The 17,495-nt window shown below is 41.6% G+C and overlaps 2 protein-coding genes across 2 annotated transcripts; one reads left to right on the top strand and one right to left on the bottom strand.

Moving 5' to 3' along the window:
* Positions 1,651–5,420, bottom strand: LOC8079519. Its single transcript, XM_021458100.1, has 3 exons — positions 4,087–5,420; positions 3,785–3,860; positions 1,651–2,259 (listed from the first exon to the last, which is right to left on the bottom strand). Exons 1-3 carry the CDS (start codon positions 5,418–5,420, stop codon positions 1,651–1,653), a joined length of 2,019 nt encoding a protein of 672 aa, XP_021313775.1.
* LOC8081403 (protein DJ-1 homolog B) lies at positions 12,150–17,226 on the top strand. The gene is made up of 7 exons (XM_002457085.2): positions 12,150–12,399; positions 12,466–12,678; positions 12,755–12,904; positions 12,983–13,165; positions 16,037–16,111; positions 16,207–16,422; positions 16,525–17,226. Exons 1-7 carry the CDS (start codon positions 12,373–12,375, stop codon positions 16,861–16,863), a joined length of 1,203 nt encoding a protein of 400 aa, XP_002457130.1. The 5' UTR covers positions 12,150–12,372; the 3' UTR covers positions 16,864–17,226.

Genomic DNA, 17,495 nt, shown 5'->3' with positions numbered 1-17,495 from the left:
CGTTTTGGCGCTTCATACTAACTCTTTATCACTTATTATATCTCAGTATTAAGGCCATACAATGGAACCTCTATGTTAATCCTCGTGAACATGTCCACCACTAAACACGTCCACGTCGATATTAACTTTCATTCAAAAAAAAAACGTCGATATTAACTCATAGGTTGATTCTTTAAGGCCTGAGACTCCCCTGTTGATTCCGATTGAAGTCTTTGAGGCATCAGCCGTACCGAACCTAAGCTCCAAAACAATTACTATTAGATTCTCCAAATATATACAACCAAGACCAAAAGCTTACAACAGCTGGTTATAAAGCAAAAAGTATTTTTTTTTTGGGAAGGTCAACGGGGGGAGGTGCTCTCCACCTGAATTTTATTCCTTATCTTGGCCCCAAAATGGCCCATCAGAGCGACAGTTTGCAGGATTTACATGGTTTACAAGGAACTCATAACATAACCCAGTTGGATGCAAGTGATTTCCTGAGAGAAGAAACCAGAAAGCAAAAGTATTTGGTTAAGGTCCTCCCTTTCTGATCAATTGATGAAAGAGCACTATCAGTGTGGCCAGCCCAAACAGGTTTTTATGGTTCCCCGTATTGTCTTTATTAAGCCTCACATGTATTAGGGTGGCGGCAAAGATGTACGAGACTTTTTTTGTTCCCTGTGTTGTCTCCATAAGTCCTTAACTCCTTATGCATCATATGTATTGGGGTGGTGGCAAAGATGTGCCTTAAGTAAATAGAGCTGCCACAGGATATATCCCTAGACCACGCAGAATGCGTTCTATCATAAATCTCTCCCAAGCAAATTGAATCAACAGGAAGCTTCAATCACAAATCTCTCCCAAGCAAATTGAATCAACAGGAAGCTTCAATCACCGTGAATATACTAACAAGAAAAATTCCACATGATAGGCTCACCCAACCCGTTTGAATCATCCTCATAAAACAACTCTATAGCAACAAGACTGCCACCTTGAGATCATTTAGGAGCCCAACTATTCAACAAAAGATGACATGGCTAAAAAGCCAATGACACGTGGGGTCTATATGTCATGTATGTGCCACATCAGCCAAAACCGTTTTGAGGGAAGCGGGTTTCTTCCCAACAAATAAGACATATACATGTGAAACTTGTTCATGCAGTGATATTTGGTGCCATATTTTGGATGCTTGGCTGCCCTGAACAATTGTTGTTCGCCTACCCCACAAAATAAGACGAAACAAAAAAAATACTCTTGCTTAGCCAGAAATTAGCAAAATTTTAATGGTCTCCCATAAAAAAACTTTTCCATTGTCTGACAGCGATCCCAATGACCACCAAACATAAACCAAACCAGTACAATTTTAGCGTAGACATAAAATTGATCGACTGTGTTTCGGTTCAACAAAAACACTAGGTACTTACGTGATTCGATTCCCTACAAACTGAGATGCAATAATTGGGGGAAAAAAAGATACATGAGGCGATTACTTGAAGAAAAGCGCATTAGCTCACAGAAAATCCTTATACCAGAACTACTATCCAAGTCTAATATTCATTTCAAAATATGATACACCACAGAATTCAACATTTTGTTCAACTGTGCCATGTCAGGAAGAACAAGAAGTTTCAATTTCATAACTTATAACCAAAAACATATCATAACCATCTACAGAGCAAACGCGTAGTTAGTAAGGATCCTCCCGTTTTGATCAATTGATGAACAAACGACACCAACACGGTCAATGCTGACAGGTTCCTTTGTCTCCCGTAGTGTTTTCTGAAGCTTCACATGTACCGTGGTAGCGGCAAAGTGGTGACGAGATGTAAAAGGAACTGCCATAGGACATCCCTGGACCACACAGAATACAATGCTACTATCAATTTCTCCTTTGCAGACTGAATCAAAGGAAAGAAACCTCCTCTCACCGAAGATATACTTCCAAGAAGAATTCAACATTATAGGTTGGCCTAGGCAATATGAATCATTCTTGTCAATAAGCTCAAAAGCAATAAGACCACCAGCTGAACATGTGTATATGAAACCCTCTGCAAATATGCTTCTCCCATTCAGTAAACCAGCAGCATATTGCCAAAAAATGTAACCTCTAGGTGGCTCTACAGCAAACCACTCCCCTCTCTTCAGATCAAACAGAAAGCAATTATTTGTCTCAGCATCTGATATCATGAAGGCATCATCACCAAGGTCTACAAATCCTGAAATCTTAACCTTGTGTGACAAATCAAGAGACCTTGATGATGTCTTCTGCCGCCTCCACTGAAAATTGTTTTGGTTAAGAACATAGACATCTTGCAAAGTATCACACAGAGCCACAGTGTATTGACCAACTCGAAAAACTGCAGAAAAAAAGAGCTTCGAACGTTTGTTTTTATGGATATTGTAGCACTTCCTTTCGACATCAACCACATAGTGATTGTAGTATGGAAGGGATGGGATCACATCAAGCATTGATCCATGATGCACAAAAAACCATTCTGGAGGATCATCTATTCCAACATCTCCGGGTCTAACTGTGTCTAAGCACACTAGTGCATCTAGAACCTTTTCATTGCATGCCAACTTTCCTCCTGAAATAGAAACTTGATACACAAGAGAGCGCTGATCAACCTGGCATATAAAATAGAAATCTGATCTGATGGCCACGTTGCACTCTTCAAGACTTAATGTACCATGTTTTTTGCTTAAGAATTTCCTGCAGTTATAAAATGTAACTTTCATCATAAAAGTGCATTTCCTTAATGTCGTGCAACAAGGCTAAACTGTTAAAATTTCAGTAACTAATAAATAAACAAGAGGAGAAATCACAAAATAAACCCTAGTAAAGGTACTCCCTCCATCCCAAATTGTAAGTCGTTTGACTTTTTTTACCCCAAATTTGACCACTCGTCTTATTCAAAAAATTTGTGAAAATATAGTCAAATTTAAGTCATACTTGAAGAACTTTTATTAGTAAACCAATACACAACCAAAAAAGCGATATTTTGTACAAAACTTTGAATAAGACGAGTGGTCAAACTTGATATTAAAAAAGTCAAACGACTTACAATTTGGAATGGATTGAGTAAATTTTATGCACTGACACATTACACTTTGGTTGATTTTCAGCTCTACTGTTCAATTCCTCCCATAAACAAACTGAGTTTTCTTTAATCTCATCCTATCTATCACGTACATGACTTCCTAATTTAGTTATTGCGCAGATTAATGACTAAAGGACTACTCTTTTTATGCCAGGGCTTTTCTAATACGGAGTATAACTATATAAAAGGGTCATAGAATTTCCAGAAATATCTTAGTGATAAGAACAGCTGTCTGAAAAATTATTGTCCACCTTTTCCAAAGCATTTGCAGTATTTTGTGCTTTTAGCGGTTATGATAATGAAATAAAAAGAGTTGCTGAACTATCTCCTGGCATTAGAGCAGCTAGTCACCTAGTAGAGGGATCAAAGCAATAGATGAACGATGGCTTCATCAGAGGACTATAAGACAACAAATAAAGAAACATTATTATTAAGAGTGAATGAGTTACTAAACGAAATGAAACCTGCAGCAATCAGGCATTCTTTCTGGGACCCGGGGAATGTCCCTAAAACCTTCCAGCATTGAAGGCACTGAGGAATCAATCCTGGCTCCACTATCCGGATAGTCCCTGCCTCAAAATGAAGGATGTTTTTACGTTAAATATATGACAATAGACTTATACTAGTTTATAATAAATCATAAAGAGAGACTGCATTATTAACAAGGAAAGTAACCTGCAGGTAGGAAGCATGTCCGGTACTCGGTGGATACCATCAAAAACCCCCAGCTCTGAAGGCACAGAGGGATCAAACCTGGGTTCAGTATCCGGATATTCCCTGGTGACATGCATGTAGTTTAATTAGAATATCAGATACAGCAGAACAAAATATCTTGAGATTATTGCAGTGCTCAGATAGCTGTAAAAATATGGACTGATGTTTATTTAACTTAACTAAGGAAGAGTGATATGCCAAAAATTGGATAAACAAACCGACATAAGCAAAGAGTTACTAAGTAACTATAGACACTGGCTCATAAGCAAAACGAAACGATATCACTTACTGCAAGAAACAGAAAAAGTCGTAGCATTCGGGCCTAGGCTCTTCAGTCCTGAGCATGCCTATCCTGCGGCACGTGGAGTGAAGGACCTCAACATCGCTGGGGATGAAGCAGCCGGTGCCATGAGTGTGACCTCCGATATTGAATGTGGTGATCAGGACATGTCGTGTGGTACACCCACATCGGCGTTTCATGTTGATCCAAACAGCGCACAGGATGTGCCCAGCGAGGTGCACAACGAAGCCATATCCTTCCTCATCGTATGGCCAAATAGTGTCAATCTCTAGAGGAGGTGCAAGTGGCCTGGGATCCAATGGCGAGTACCTGTATGCAAACAGCTTGGTGCCCCGTATGAAGTAGATAGCGCCTTCGAAATGCACCCCTTTGCCAGAGATAGGGACATACTGATGAAGAAGAAGGGTTGAGCTTGAACTTTCTTCAGTGGTGACAGGGGCCAAGGTGCCGTTGGCACAGTCAAAGCAAAAGAAGGTGGAGTCGATGAATGATAGTAGGATGAATCTGTCGCTGATAACAGCATAGCCCTGAATGAGAGTGCCACCATATCTGAATCCACGTGACAGTTCGTATTGGAAATCGGCACTTGTGACCTCTACCCAGCTGCCATCATCGTCGTCAACCTCAACCAGCCGGTAGATGAAGAGACGCCACTCGCTCGGGCAATTCTCCACCGCCTTGGTCAATAATACGACCGGCACCCAGAGTGCACCGTGCGCTGAAATAGCTTCGTATGACGCACGAGTGAACGGGAGAGGCCGCATAGGAGACAGGCTCATGTCACCTGTGTCCACACGAAATACTTTGGGAGGAAACACCACTATCTCGGTGGCTCGTCCGCCGCCGCAGCTGGCGACATCCGAGCTGAGCACAGGCCGGTGCACACAGATGATGTAAAGATGCTTGCCGTCGGGGCCTAGCGCGGCCATGGCGTCGTCGAACTCCGTCTGCCCATCGTCAGCGTGGCCGATCGACGGCACGTCGCTCGGGGACACGCCGAACAAGGGTTCGAGCAGGTCGTCGCTCTGGCCGATGACGCGGCCGGACTGGGCGACGCGGAAGCGGTGGAGGCGTAGGTTGTGGCGGAACGGCCCGCCGAAGGAGGTACAGCCGACGAGGACCGAGCACAGCGGCCGGTGGTCCGCGCCGCCGCCGTGGGCCGGGGCCGCAATGCACACGTAGTCCCTGCCGGGCACGACGCGCGGGATGCGGGGCGAGCAGCTTGTCCGCCAACAGCAGAAGCAACGGAACAGATCGCAGTAATGCAGGTCGCCGTCTTCCCCCGCCGCACTACCTCCTCGATCGCCGCCGGTATACGGCATGATCCTTATCCTTAACTTTGATCTGCCGTGCCGCACCTTCCTCTTTAATTTCTGGCTGACGGTATCTTCTACAATGTTATATTCTCAATACTTCCTTGATCACCACCAAATCGATCGGTAGGATACATAGGACGGCGGCTGCTTAAAATATGAGAGGGTTTTCCTATGTTTTTGTTTTATTAGGATTAGGATTAGGGTACTATAAAGGAGCGAAGGAATTAGAAAATAACACAGGAAAACCCTCTCATATTTTATTAGGATTAGGATTAGGGTACTATAAAGGCTGCTTATCTATAAACGGTGCTTGTAGGTTTCATCCAAACTTGAGAGTATATTTACCGTCATATCTATTTGTTTCATATAAAATTTATAAATAGTGAGGCTTCTGAGTACTCTTTTTGAATGAAAAGTGATAATAAGGAAAGCTCTTAGTGAAAAGTATGAGGGATCAAAGAGAGCAAAAATTAAAAAAATAGGAAAAATACAAAGTCAAAGCTTCAAAGAATATTTTTTGTGCCATTTCAGATTTTCAGAATATGCAAATTAATTGTCATCATTACAGGACAACCATAGCTAGGTTGTGCTATATAATTAGGTGTATTTGATTCCCATAGAACAATGGTTGTCACTCAAAGAAAACAAGGTTCTCAAATATTTGTGCCATTTCAGATTATCAGAATATGCAAATTAATTGTCATCATTAGAGGACAACCATAACTATGTTGTGTTATAGAGTTAGGTGTATTTGATTCTTCAAAATGGAAGAGCCTCTACCGACCACTGCATCTTTTAAGATCAAGGAAAGCTCCTAGGAACAATGTCACTCATCTTGATCATGTCAATGCTTCCTGAGCTTTGATATTATTGTGTAATTGTTTTCCACTTTCATCAGTTGTATTTTCTTTTTTCTTTGTTTAGGTGGGTGGTCCAATGAAAAGGATATACTAATGTCTGAGATAAAATCTAGATGTATAAGAGCAGTTAATTCTCAGTGTTGCTGCGACCCTAAAAGAAACAAACTGAACAAGTTGACTTAGTACCGCTAAATCATTTATCTTGTTCTTGTCAACTCTACAGGGTTATGCTTGAAATACCAAGACATGTTTTGTTGAATTAATACATGTGATCTTGTTCTTGTCAACTCTACAGGGCTATTATTGTAACATGTAACTGAACTAAAAAAAATGCTTGCATCACACTTTTGGTTCTTCTAGATACATTATTTTGCTATGTATTTAGATATAATGTATATCTAAATGCATAACAGAAGCTTTGTATGTAGAAAAGTCAAAACTGTCTTGTATGAAGGGAGTACTATTTTAACCTTTGCCCATAATAGCCCAACATGTTCTCTTGAATCTTCATTTTTAGTTTCTTAAATACTATATGATGGGTAGTCAATTGGCCCGTTGCAATATTTTTAAGAATACCTAAATTATTGGTTATTTACTATGGAACAAATATTTTTTTATTACAACATAAGATTGAATCTAGAATTTTACTAAACATAATCGAAAATCTTTAAATCTAAAACGGTTACAAAATATTTTTATAGCCACGTGCCACACGTGCATTTATACTAGTAATAAAAAAAGAGGGTTTCCTTTTTCTCTATTTTGGTACCAGATCTGTATATATTTTGGGTGTCTCGATATCCAGCCCTATGCTCGAGCCTCTCCACATGTACCTCGTGCTCGAGCCTCTCCATGTGTAGTTCGTGCTCGAGTCTCTCCCGTGAATTTCCCACATTCATCCCAATGTATCGTAGTCGACTTTTATAGAGCTTATTCTTGTCGTGAAAAATACATAATGTACTTTTTTGACACAAAATATGATGTCTCTCTATCACGTCATAAATTCGAAACTAAAACATAATCTGTACATATAGAAACAAAATAGAAAGACCATTTTAAAGTGTAAATTGGATCAACTAAAGTAAATCAAAAGAAATATTAGTTTAGGGAGACTTTTCCATTTAATAAATATCTAAATTTTTCGATTGTGCTTTTAGTATTTCAGGTACAAGCCAAGATTATAATTACCTATTAATTTTCTATGAATATTAAATTGACCCTTGCCCTTTTTTATCAGGTTGTTTTCACTCTTAAATCTCAAGGAGCTTGTTATGGAAAATGTATTAGTTGGACTTGGTGAAATTATAGGCAGACTCCATTTTTTCCCTAGCTTATGCTAGACCTAACTATCTAGTTTGTTTGATTCTGTACTGTCTTTAAATTTTAAATAAAATCCTGTAGAGGAAGTTTCTTCAAAAAAAAATCCACGGTGAAATATAAAATCAAGTTTGTTGTAAAGTTTTATGTTTAAGATGGCAAGAAGTTTAATTAATTCTAAAATTGTGATACGGTTTGAAATATTATTTCTGTTTATATAAATAAATAAATAAAGATAAGCTTTTTTCTAGGAGGAAAAAAAGATATAAGTTTGTGATAATGTCTGGAAAAGAAAACAAACAGGGGAAAATGAAAAAAGTATATTAAAACTACCCTCCGGCCCACGCCACTCTCCAGGTCACAGCCCTAACTGACCCATCCTACGTCTTCCCACTCCTGTCGCGGCGGCGTGGCAACGCCACGACCGACGCCGCCTGCGGCCTGCCGACTTCCCCGCTCCGTCGCGGCTTGCTACCATCAGCGGCCCCTCTCCTCGAGACACGAACTCCTTCTCCGCGCCTCCTTCCACCGAAGCGAAGCACTCTACCGACCTTTCCTCCTCCTGCCCTCTTCTGCACGGGCGTGGAACAGATCTGTGTGTACTGACACTAGTTTCTTCTTTCCCTTGTAAGAATCACTAGCTACTAGAATGACACTCGATTTTTTCTTTCTGTGAGTCTACTTCGATTCATAGTCTGCTTGGACCAACGTATTTGTCGAGGGCAACGGCGGACGCAGTTTTGTAATATTAGATGTGCATAATTTTTTAACAAATTTTATGACTATGTATAATAAATAAATATTGATAACAATGTATAATACATTATTAACAGTTTTCAAATTTCCCATCCCCTATTTTTAGTGCACTCCAACTGATCTCTTAAATTTCTTCTACTTAATATTGAACTCTGTTCAACTTTACGTGAAGAAAGAAATGAGAAATAGAAAAAAAGATAAAAAAGATCCTACATTTAAGAATCTAGAAGAGAGAAATGAGAGTCTCTCCTCCATCGAGGGCTGAATAGGGTTGGTATGATAGGGTTTTCATGTGTTTGAGCTCTTAAAATGATACGAGACCTTAAGTAGGGGGGCTTGAATGAAGTTGTCCTTATGACTCTATTATTTATTATTTATGGAACTATGGTCGCTTGTTATAGATGTGAATGAAACACATCAGTGGCCACGTCTATTTATACCTGCTCATGGTCACTATGGTATTATATATATATATATATATATATATATATATATATATATATATATATATATATATATATATATATATATATATATATATATATATATTACTTGAATGTTTTCCAATTTAAATCCTTTCCGTTTCCTCAGTGCCGCATATCCGCATGCATGTATCAGCGATTGTACATTTACCTTGTGTTTCACAATTCATATATATTTTTGAACTATTAAAGTTTTGTTTTTTATATGTAACAAACATCCGCGTTAATTAACACTGTATATATATATATATATAAGTAATTCAAAAATAATAACCTGCGGACACACCATTCGTGATTCCACTAATGCACAAAACAATATCATGATTCGAGAATTATATTGTGTGATTGGTTAATTAATTTCTGAATAAAGGAGGCGACATTAACAGTATATCAATGCACCAGCAAATATTAAACTTTGAATTGTTAGCTAATTATATATTCCCTGCATTCCAAATTATAATATCTTTTGGTATGTCTAGATATATATTTTTTAATATGTATCTAGACATAATGTATATCTAAGGTGCAAAGCTAAAAACGTACTATAAATCTAGAAAAAAATCAAAATGTCTTATAATTTGGAATGAAATACATTTGTCTACTAATAATATATATTATTAATTAGCATATATACTATGATATGGAGATGATACTAGTATTTGATTTTGATTTGGGAGTATAGTTTCAAAGCATCATAATTTTGTTGCAAAATAGGGAGTAATGGCAAGGCATGTGAACATAGCAAACTTAGTTAGTTTTTATGGGATTTTTTCCTCAATTCACTAAAACTTTAAAATCAATGTCCAAAGCCAAATATGTAATATTTCCCCATTGAAGAAAGATCCTTACTAAGGGCACTCCCAATGCAGAAACCATCGTGGTTTCTATAGACATTAATTGTAGTGCCACATAAGCATTTTGCTGATGTGGCAAGAGAGTTATTGAAGAGAGAGAGTAAAAATCATAGAAACTGGGTCTAAGTTAGAAACTATGTCTACACAAAATCCAAGACATGAAGTGATATGATTGGCTAAGAATGGAGAAAGAATGAACGTGATTGGATATAAAAATATTCTATAGAAACTATCCATTGTGACCATAGTTTCTATATATAGTGTCTATAAAAATTAATAGGTATAGAAACTATATGTAGTTTCTAGCATTGGGAGTGCTCTAAAAAACTACTCCCTCTGTTCTCTTTTATAAGGCACAACTTAATATAACACGGTTTCCTAAATTACACTTTGACCATCTATTTATTTTGTCTTATATTATTTGTACCTATCTTATAAACTTATGATAATTTGATAGTAGATTTAGTTAGAAATATAAACATGTCAAGTTTATGTTATAATAATTAAAAATTATTAGTTAAGTTATTGGTCAAAGATTTAGAAGTCTGTGTACCTGATAAAAGAGTGGAGGTAGTAATGACGTACTACAAACAGTTCACTAAAAAATAATACTTGTCTATAGAGATTTAACATAAGATCCCTCAGTCGACAGTCTTCAAAACCAAGCAAATACGCAACCTGGGAAATTACCTTTCAAGCATCCAGTATTGAAGATCCCTTTGAAAAATGGTAAATCACAACGGTCAGACTTCTTTTGTACTTTGTATTGTGCTGAAGCTTTAGTTCCCAAGTTTGAATTTGAATTTTTTATAGTAGTAAAACCTAACGCAACGATGCTACAATGTCAGAAATGTAGAGGCTTTTCGAGGCTACTGTTATTTGTTATACTACCTGTCTAGTTTTTTCTTTTTATTATAATCAGTAACTCTTTTATCTGACTCATTTCAGAAAGATCATACTCATTCAGACAATTTTGGAGACACGTTACAATATTGTATTGTATTTGATACATGTGTGTCGATGCTACTTAGGTGATTTTATACAAAGTCATGTGATTTTTCTAAGTAAAGAAAAAGACAAGCCCCGTTAAAACAAGGCAGGTAGGTAATTTGAGCGTTTTTGAAAGTTCAGTGGTAAAATGTCTGATATAGTTCTATCAGGTACAAATATTAGGGTGCCTAAGCATTTGTACCTCAACGGGCGTCAAACCCAAGATCAGCCGATGGTTAAGGGTGACAAAACAACATTCTCGTCAGTTTTGCGAACATCCATGAAAGTAACACGAGCAGTTCTCGACTGGACGTAGGGACATTACACTTGAATCAGTATATACCATTGTGTCCTCTTTACATACCATCCGAGTCTAGATACGTAGATTACAAATTTAGTAATCAGTCACAATTAGGGGCGAAGCCATGTTGGCTCTTTCTGGTGCACATGCACCATGGTAAAATAAAAGTTTGTTAATACCTGCCTTAAATTTTTCATATATTTTCTTTTAAATTGTATACATTCCTTTATGTTTGATAGAGTGTGCACCAGGTTGGTTTTGAGGTGGCTTCGCCCCTGGTCACGGTTTGAAACACTAACAAGTTTGTTATAAAAAATACAATGCATCTAGGGTTAAAATATAATTTTTTCCATCCCAAATGACCCAACGAGGAATTGAGTTGGGCTGGGCCCGCTGTTGGGCCATACTAGGTAGTACTTCTACTACACAGCGTTGTCATGACATTTGGGTACAAGAAATATAAAATTCATTCAAAACCTGGCCAATGAGGTATTGACGTATTGTTTAGTTCACCCAAAATTCAAATATTTTTTCAAAATTTCTCGTTACATCAAATATTAGGCATTGTTTAGTTCCCGAAAAATTTTGCAAAATTTTTCAGATTCTCCGTCACATCGAATCTTTAGACACGTGCATGGAGTACTAAATATAGACGAAAATAAAAACTAATTGCACAGTTTGGTCGGAATTGACGAGACGAATCTTTTGAGCCTAGTTAGTCCGTGATTGGACAATATTTGTCAAATACAAACGAAAATGCTATAGTGTCGATTTCCCAAAATATTTTGGAACTAAACAAGGCCTTACACGTTAAATATAAAGAAAATGATAATATATTATACAGTTTGTCTTTAATTTATGAGATAAATCTTTTAAGTCTAGCTATAATTAGATAATAATTAATAAATACAAACGAAAGTGTTACAATATTTAAAAAAAATTAGATCACCTGAGACGAGCAGTTTTCAACTTTTCATCCCCATCGCACCAGCATCGGGGATTGGATTGGGAGCGAGCGATTCGGCGATTCGGTGACATTTTTTGCGTGGAGCAGGCCGGGCCACGCCGTGCTCTTCCTTCCACGGTCCCGAATCCCAATCCAGCGCACCGTGACCGTGGAGGTCAATGATTGCGGTGGCATGTGTACCCTGCGTCGGCGTCGTCAATGCCGCGCCGCACCCGTCGTCCTCCACTGTCCTCGCGCCACCTGCCCAGCTCTCCCCACACCCCCACTGCCACCACAAGCAGCCGGCGCGTGTGGTGCATCTCTGATCCCCGGCACGTCGGTCCTCTGTATTTAAAGGCCACCTACCTTAACCAGGGTGCTCCGCCTCCACTCCCGAGCTCGTCACTCCGGCAACCGAGCAGAAGCAGGCCGGTGGTTCCGGTGACCTCCCGATGGCGTCTCTCGCTGCCGTCAAGAAGGTACCCACACCCTTTTCTATAGCCTCCTTTGTCCGTACCGGCGCATTGATGTGCCGCGCTGCGCAGGTGCTGGTGCTGGTGCCGATCACGGCGGGCTCGGAGCCCGTGGAGGCGTTCGTCCCCATCGCCGTCCTCCGCCGCGCGGGCGCCGACGTCACCGTCGCGGCCGCGGGTGCCGGAGCCGGCCTGCGCGTCCACGCCATGTACGGGGTCACCGTCGTCGCGGACGCCAACGTCGCCGACTGCGCCGACGCCTCCTACGACCTCGTCGCCCTCCCCGTAAGAACCCACGCGGTACCGATCGCTCACGCGGACGCAGTGACGAACGCTCACGACGCACCGCGTACGTGTGCAGGGAGGCGTCCCCGGCGCGGACAACCTCGGCGGCTGCGCGGCGCTGGAGAGCATCGTGAGGCGCCAGGCGCTCGGGGGCGGCCTGTACGCCGCCATCTGCGCCGCGCCGCCGCTGGCGCTGGCGCGCTGGGGCCTGCTCGACGGCGTCAAGGTGATCTCCCTGCCATGCCTCGTCATCCGCGCACTGCGCGTGTATACGTACTCGAGATACTCTTACACGTGCGTGCAGGCAACTGCGCATCCGGCGTTCGTGGACAAGTTCCCGGCGGAGGTGGCCGCCGTGGACGCGAACGTGGTGGTCGACGGCAGGGTAGTGACGGGGCGTGGCCCGGCGCCGGCCATGGAGTTCGCGCTCGCTCTCGTGGAACAGCTCTACGGCAAGGACAAGGTTGACGAGATTGCCAAACCAATGGTACGTGAAAACGAGACTTTGTTTTCATCAAGGTAGTAAAATAAGACAGATTTGTTTTCTTTTTCTTCGCCTATATGTTGATTAAAAAGAAAAGGACTTGCTTAGGCTTTTACATTTTTCAGTTCAGACTCTTTCATATACGGGATTGTTTTTTATTTTTTTTACCGGGAAAAAAAAGGAGAAAAGAAAGACTATGATGAGTAGTAGTATGTTCCAATTGTGGACATGAAAAAGGGGTGGAGTATAGGAATGATTCGTTGAGGCAAAAAAAAAAAAAAAGACAGTGAGATGGAAGAGGACAGGTACAATCTGTGGGGTTCTTCCATTTCCAAAAGAAAACAAGAGGATAGGGAAGATAAGATGATTAGTCGGAATGAGTCCCTCGCAGCTGTTCGAGCGTTGCTATGAATGAGTGCCCATACTTTCTTAATAGTCCTATACTCCTCTATACGATGTTTATCCACAAAATCATGTTCCTGAAAAGGACGTTTATCTGCAAACCCAAACCTACAGTAAGGCTAAGGCCAGTGGTCTCTCGCTCTCGGCTCTAGGCCTTGTTTAGTTCCAAAAAGTGAAAAGTTTTCGGTACCGTAGCATTTTCGTTTGTTTGTGACAAATTTTATCTAATCATGGACTAACTAGGATCAAAAGATTTATCTCGTGATTTACAGTTAAACTGTGTAATTAGTTTTTGTTTTCGTCTATATTTAATGTTTCATGCATGTGCCACAAGATTCGAGGTGACGGGAAATCTTAAAAACTTTTTGGTTTTCAAGGTGAACTAAACAAGGCCCTAATGGAAGTGATGTATATAGACTCTTTTTGCTTGTCTTATAAGAGCAAGTATTATAGCAGGCTGTAAGCCAGTTAAATGCTGATGTGGAGGAGAGAGAAGAGGAGAGAGAGTAAAAGCAGGCTGCAAGCTTACAGCCGGCTCAGACACAAAAACTAAGAAAATCTGTGACACAGACAAGTGGGCCATGTATTAATAGTGATGAGCTAACTATTATATGGGTGGGCTGCAAGAAGGCTGTAAAGAAATCTTACAGCCAGCAGCTAGCTCTATTATAGTACTTGCTCTAAGTTGTAGGTTGTGATGTGATATCGACATTAGCTTGCCAGTGGTGGTGGTGCCCCATTGTCCCTAGCCATAGAAGACACCAGCATTAGCTCGTCGGCCGTGCCACCGGCTGTAGCTGACCCAGCTGCAGAGACGAAGCATTCTTGAACAAAAGTGGGTTTGTTCATGTTGATTCTGACACAGCAAAACTTCAGAGCATATACAAGAGTATTTCTAAATTTGAAAAGTTATTTGTATAAAAACTATTTGTTATATCTTTTTATCCTCCAACAGTTTTTTTATATCTCGTACATACTTGAGAGAGTCATTCTCGTTTTCTATTTTTTTGCTAGCGAGAAATCAAGAATAGAAAATGGTTGTATTTGAATAACCATTTTAAAAGTTATTGGATGGGCAAACCACCCAACAAAATCGTCATATGTTTTCGTGTTTTCGCCGGGTCCAAATCGTCGAGTGCAAACCCAACAAAAACCGGGTCCAAATACATCAAAATCGTCGAGGGTCCACGCAAACCACCCGTTGCCATGCATCAAAATCGTCATATTGCACTTTACACTACGGGAAACATGAGCTTTGTCGTGGGCTTTGTCGAGGGCTTTTCTGGTCCTCGGCAAAGTCTTTGCCGAGAGCCTGCCACGTGGCTCTCGGCAAAGAATTCTTTACCGAGAGCTTATTTGCCGAGAGCCACATGACAAGCTCTCGGCAAAGACTTCGCCGAGGGCTTTTAGGCCTTTGCCGAGAGCTCTCGGCAAAGAAGGCGGATCCAGTAGCGTTAGGGATGCAAGTGTGTGCGTGTGTGGTATGTGTAAGTGCAGATAGTACAACTTGTATTTGAAGGGTGGGGCAATAAAAAAAGAGGGCACACGAGGTTGGGATTGTTTGATCTTTTTTTACCGGGTAAGGGAGAAAAAGAAAGACTATGAGTAGTAGTGTGTTTCAATTGTAGACATGAAAAAGATGTGGAGCACTGGAATGATTAGCCGAGGTTAGGTGCAATCTCTCTCTCTCTCTCTTGTTGATAATCATTTGTGGGGTTCTTCCATTCCAAAAGAAAAACAAGAGGATAGGGAAGACACGATGATTGGTCGGAATGAGAGCATCTCCAACAACTTGGTATTTCAACATGCTATCCTACCAAATTTGCTAAAAGCATAAAAATCTTCCTCCAACAACTCCTTATCTCAACTTGCTAAATTTCCCAAGTTGCTATCTAGAGGTTTCTACTGCCGAGATTTGTCAAGTTGCTATCCCAAGTTGCTATCCCGAGCGCAACTTGTTGGAGACACATATTCTTTTACCAAGTGAGCGGGTGCCATCTGTCATCCTCTATTTTTACCAAGTGAGAATAGCAACTTATTGGAGACACATTCTTTTTTCTTTTGCTAAACAAATTAGCAACTTGCTATAACTCAAAATTTGACAAGTGAATTTTACCAAGTTGTTGGAGATGCTCTGAGTCCCTCGCAGCTGTTTGAGTGTTGCTATGAACGAGTGTCCGAGCTTTCATCATAGTCATCTACGATGTTTATCCACAAAATCATGTTCCTGAAAACGACGCTTCTCTGCAAACCAAAACCTACAGTGATGTTAACTGCCAGTGCTTGTTCTGTTTGGAAAGCAGGATTCTTTTTTATCAATTTTCTGTTTTTTCCTGTAAAAACGTATTGATTCCTGGTCATTCCAAAGTGCTAAGAAGCACCAAATTTTAGAATCCAAAATTTAAATATCATGAGAGACTTCAGTGCATGAACTGAACCAACCAACCGTCATGTGTGTCTGTTCTTGTTCAGATGGTCAGATATGAACCCGGGTACGCCTTCAAGGAACTGAACCCGGTCCAGTGGCAGTGCAGCGGCACGCCCAAGGTAATTTGCTTGCTGCGTGCCTGCATCTCAGTCTTCGTAAACATGGTGAGTCAATTTGTGAACCCTCCTGCCATGCACTCTGCATATATACTCAGGTCCTGATCCCGGTGGCCAACGGGAGCGACGAGATGGAGGTGCTCGTGACCGTCGACGTGCTGCGCCGGGCCAATGCGGACGTCGTGGTGGCGTCGGCCGAGGGCGGCGACGCCGAGGTCGTCGTCGTCGCGCGCCACGGCACGAGGATCGTCGCCGACGCGCTGCTGGTCGACGCCGTCGCCGCCGGCCAGCAGTTCGACTTCGTCGTCGTGCCGGCAAGTCGCGCGCTCTCTGCATTGCTGCTACCCTGCTCGATACGGTCGTCGCTGACGGAAATGTGCAATTGCATCCCTGACTGTCTTGCTCACGTGGACCAGGGCGGCATGGCCGGCGCCAAGACGCTGGCCGGCACGGAGGCGCTCGTGGCGCTGCTGAAGGAGCATGCGGCGGCGGGCAGGGCGTACGGCGCCATCGGCGCCGCCACGGCGGAGGTGCTGGAGCCGCACGGCCTCCTCGAGCTCGAGGGCAAGAAGGCGACGACGACGTGCGCGTCCATGGCGGACTCCCGCGAGTGCGGGAGCAGGGTGGTGGTGGACGGGAACCTGGCCACGAGCAGCGGCCCCGGGACGGCCATGGAGTTCGCGCTGGCCGTCGTGGAGAAGCTGCTCGGCGCCGAGGCGGCAAGGGAGGTGGCGGAAGCCCTGCTGTTCGTCTGACGACGGACCACGGGCGGAGATGAGCTGTGCCTGTGCTATTTGATCCTTTGCAGTAGAGATCATGGAACGTGGCCGGACCTTCCTTGTCATAACATCATCTGAGAATTTGGTATCTCGATCGTGTAGTGTAGTAAAAATTCTATACAAGTATCGTTACTTATATAGAGAGGTGGGACTTGGGTTAAGCCATACCGCCTCAGGATGGTCCTCTTGTGATTTTTGCCGCTCTTTGGACCATGATATCTAGGCACGTAAGACGTGTCAAGGTGTCGTTGTGGTGCTACGTTTTTTTCAATAGCCCAAGCACAGCTCATGGTACCCAAAAAAAAGTCTTTATATCGTATCATTAATTTTTTAGTTTTCTTTGTTCACTCATGTCATAAAAAATATATATCGTTTTTTGTGAAAGTTTCAATATTTTTTCACAATCCATGGAATGATTATAAGAGCGGTGAGCATACACCCATCGTGCCGATATCACATCACAACCCTTGTATTTATGTCATGAATCACGCTCAAATAGCACAACTTAAATCCCAGCTCTATTTATGCCAAAAAAAAACATGTCTGTTTTGGTTAGTTCTCAGAATTTTATGGTTAATAGCGATGTCTGTGGTCATTTCATTACTCAG

Source organism: Sorghum bicolor, chromosome 3 (genome assembly GCF_000003195.3).
Source record: "Sorghum bicolor cultivar BTx623 chromosome 3, Sorghum_bicolor_NCBIv3, whole genome shotgun sequence".
NCBI lineage: Eukaryota > Viridiplantae > Streptophyta > Magnoliopsida > Poales > Poaceae > Sorghum > Sorghum bicolor.
Note: the sequence above shows the minus strand (reverse complement) of the source record. Positions and strands in the feature narration are given on the sequence as shown.

Coding starts and splice junctions, on each gene's coding strand:
- LOC8079519 (XM_021458100.1), bottom strand. CDS start 5,420: ATGCCGTATACCGGCGGCGATCGAGGAGGTAGTGCGGCGGGGGAAGAC. Junction 3,861..4,086: donor GACTTTTTCTGTTTCTTGCA/GTAAGTGATATC, acceptor GCATGTCACCAG/GGAATATCCGGATACTGAAC. Junction 2,260..3,784: donor TTTTTGATGGTATCCACCGA/GTACCGGACATG, acceptor AACAATTTTCAG/TGGAGGCGGCAGAAGACATC.
- LOC8081403 (XM_002457085.2), top strand. CDS start 12,373: ATGGCGTCTCTCGCTGCCGTCAAGAAG. Junction 12,400..12,465: donor CTCTCGCTGCCGTCAAGAAG/GTACCCACACCC, acceptor CGCGCTGCGCAG/GTGCTGGTGCTGGTGCCGAT. Junction 16,423..16,524: donor TCGACTTCGTCGTCGTGCCG/GCAAGTCGCGCG, acceptor CACGTGGACCAG/GGCGGCATGGCCGGCGCCAA.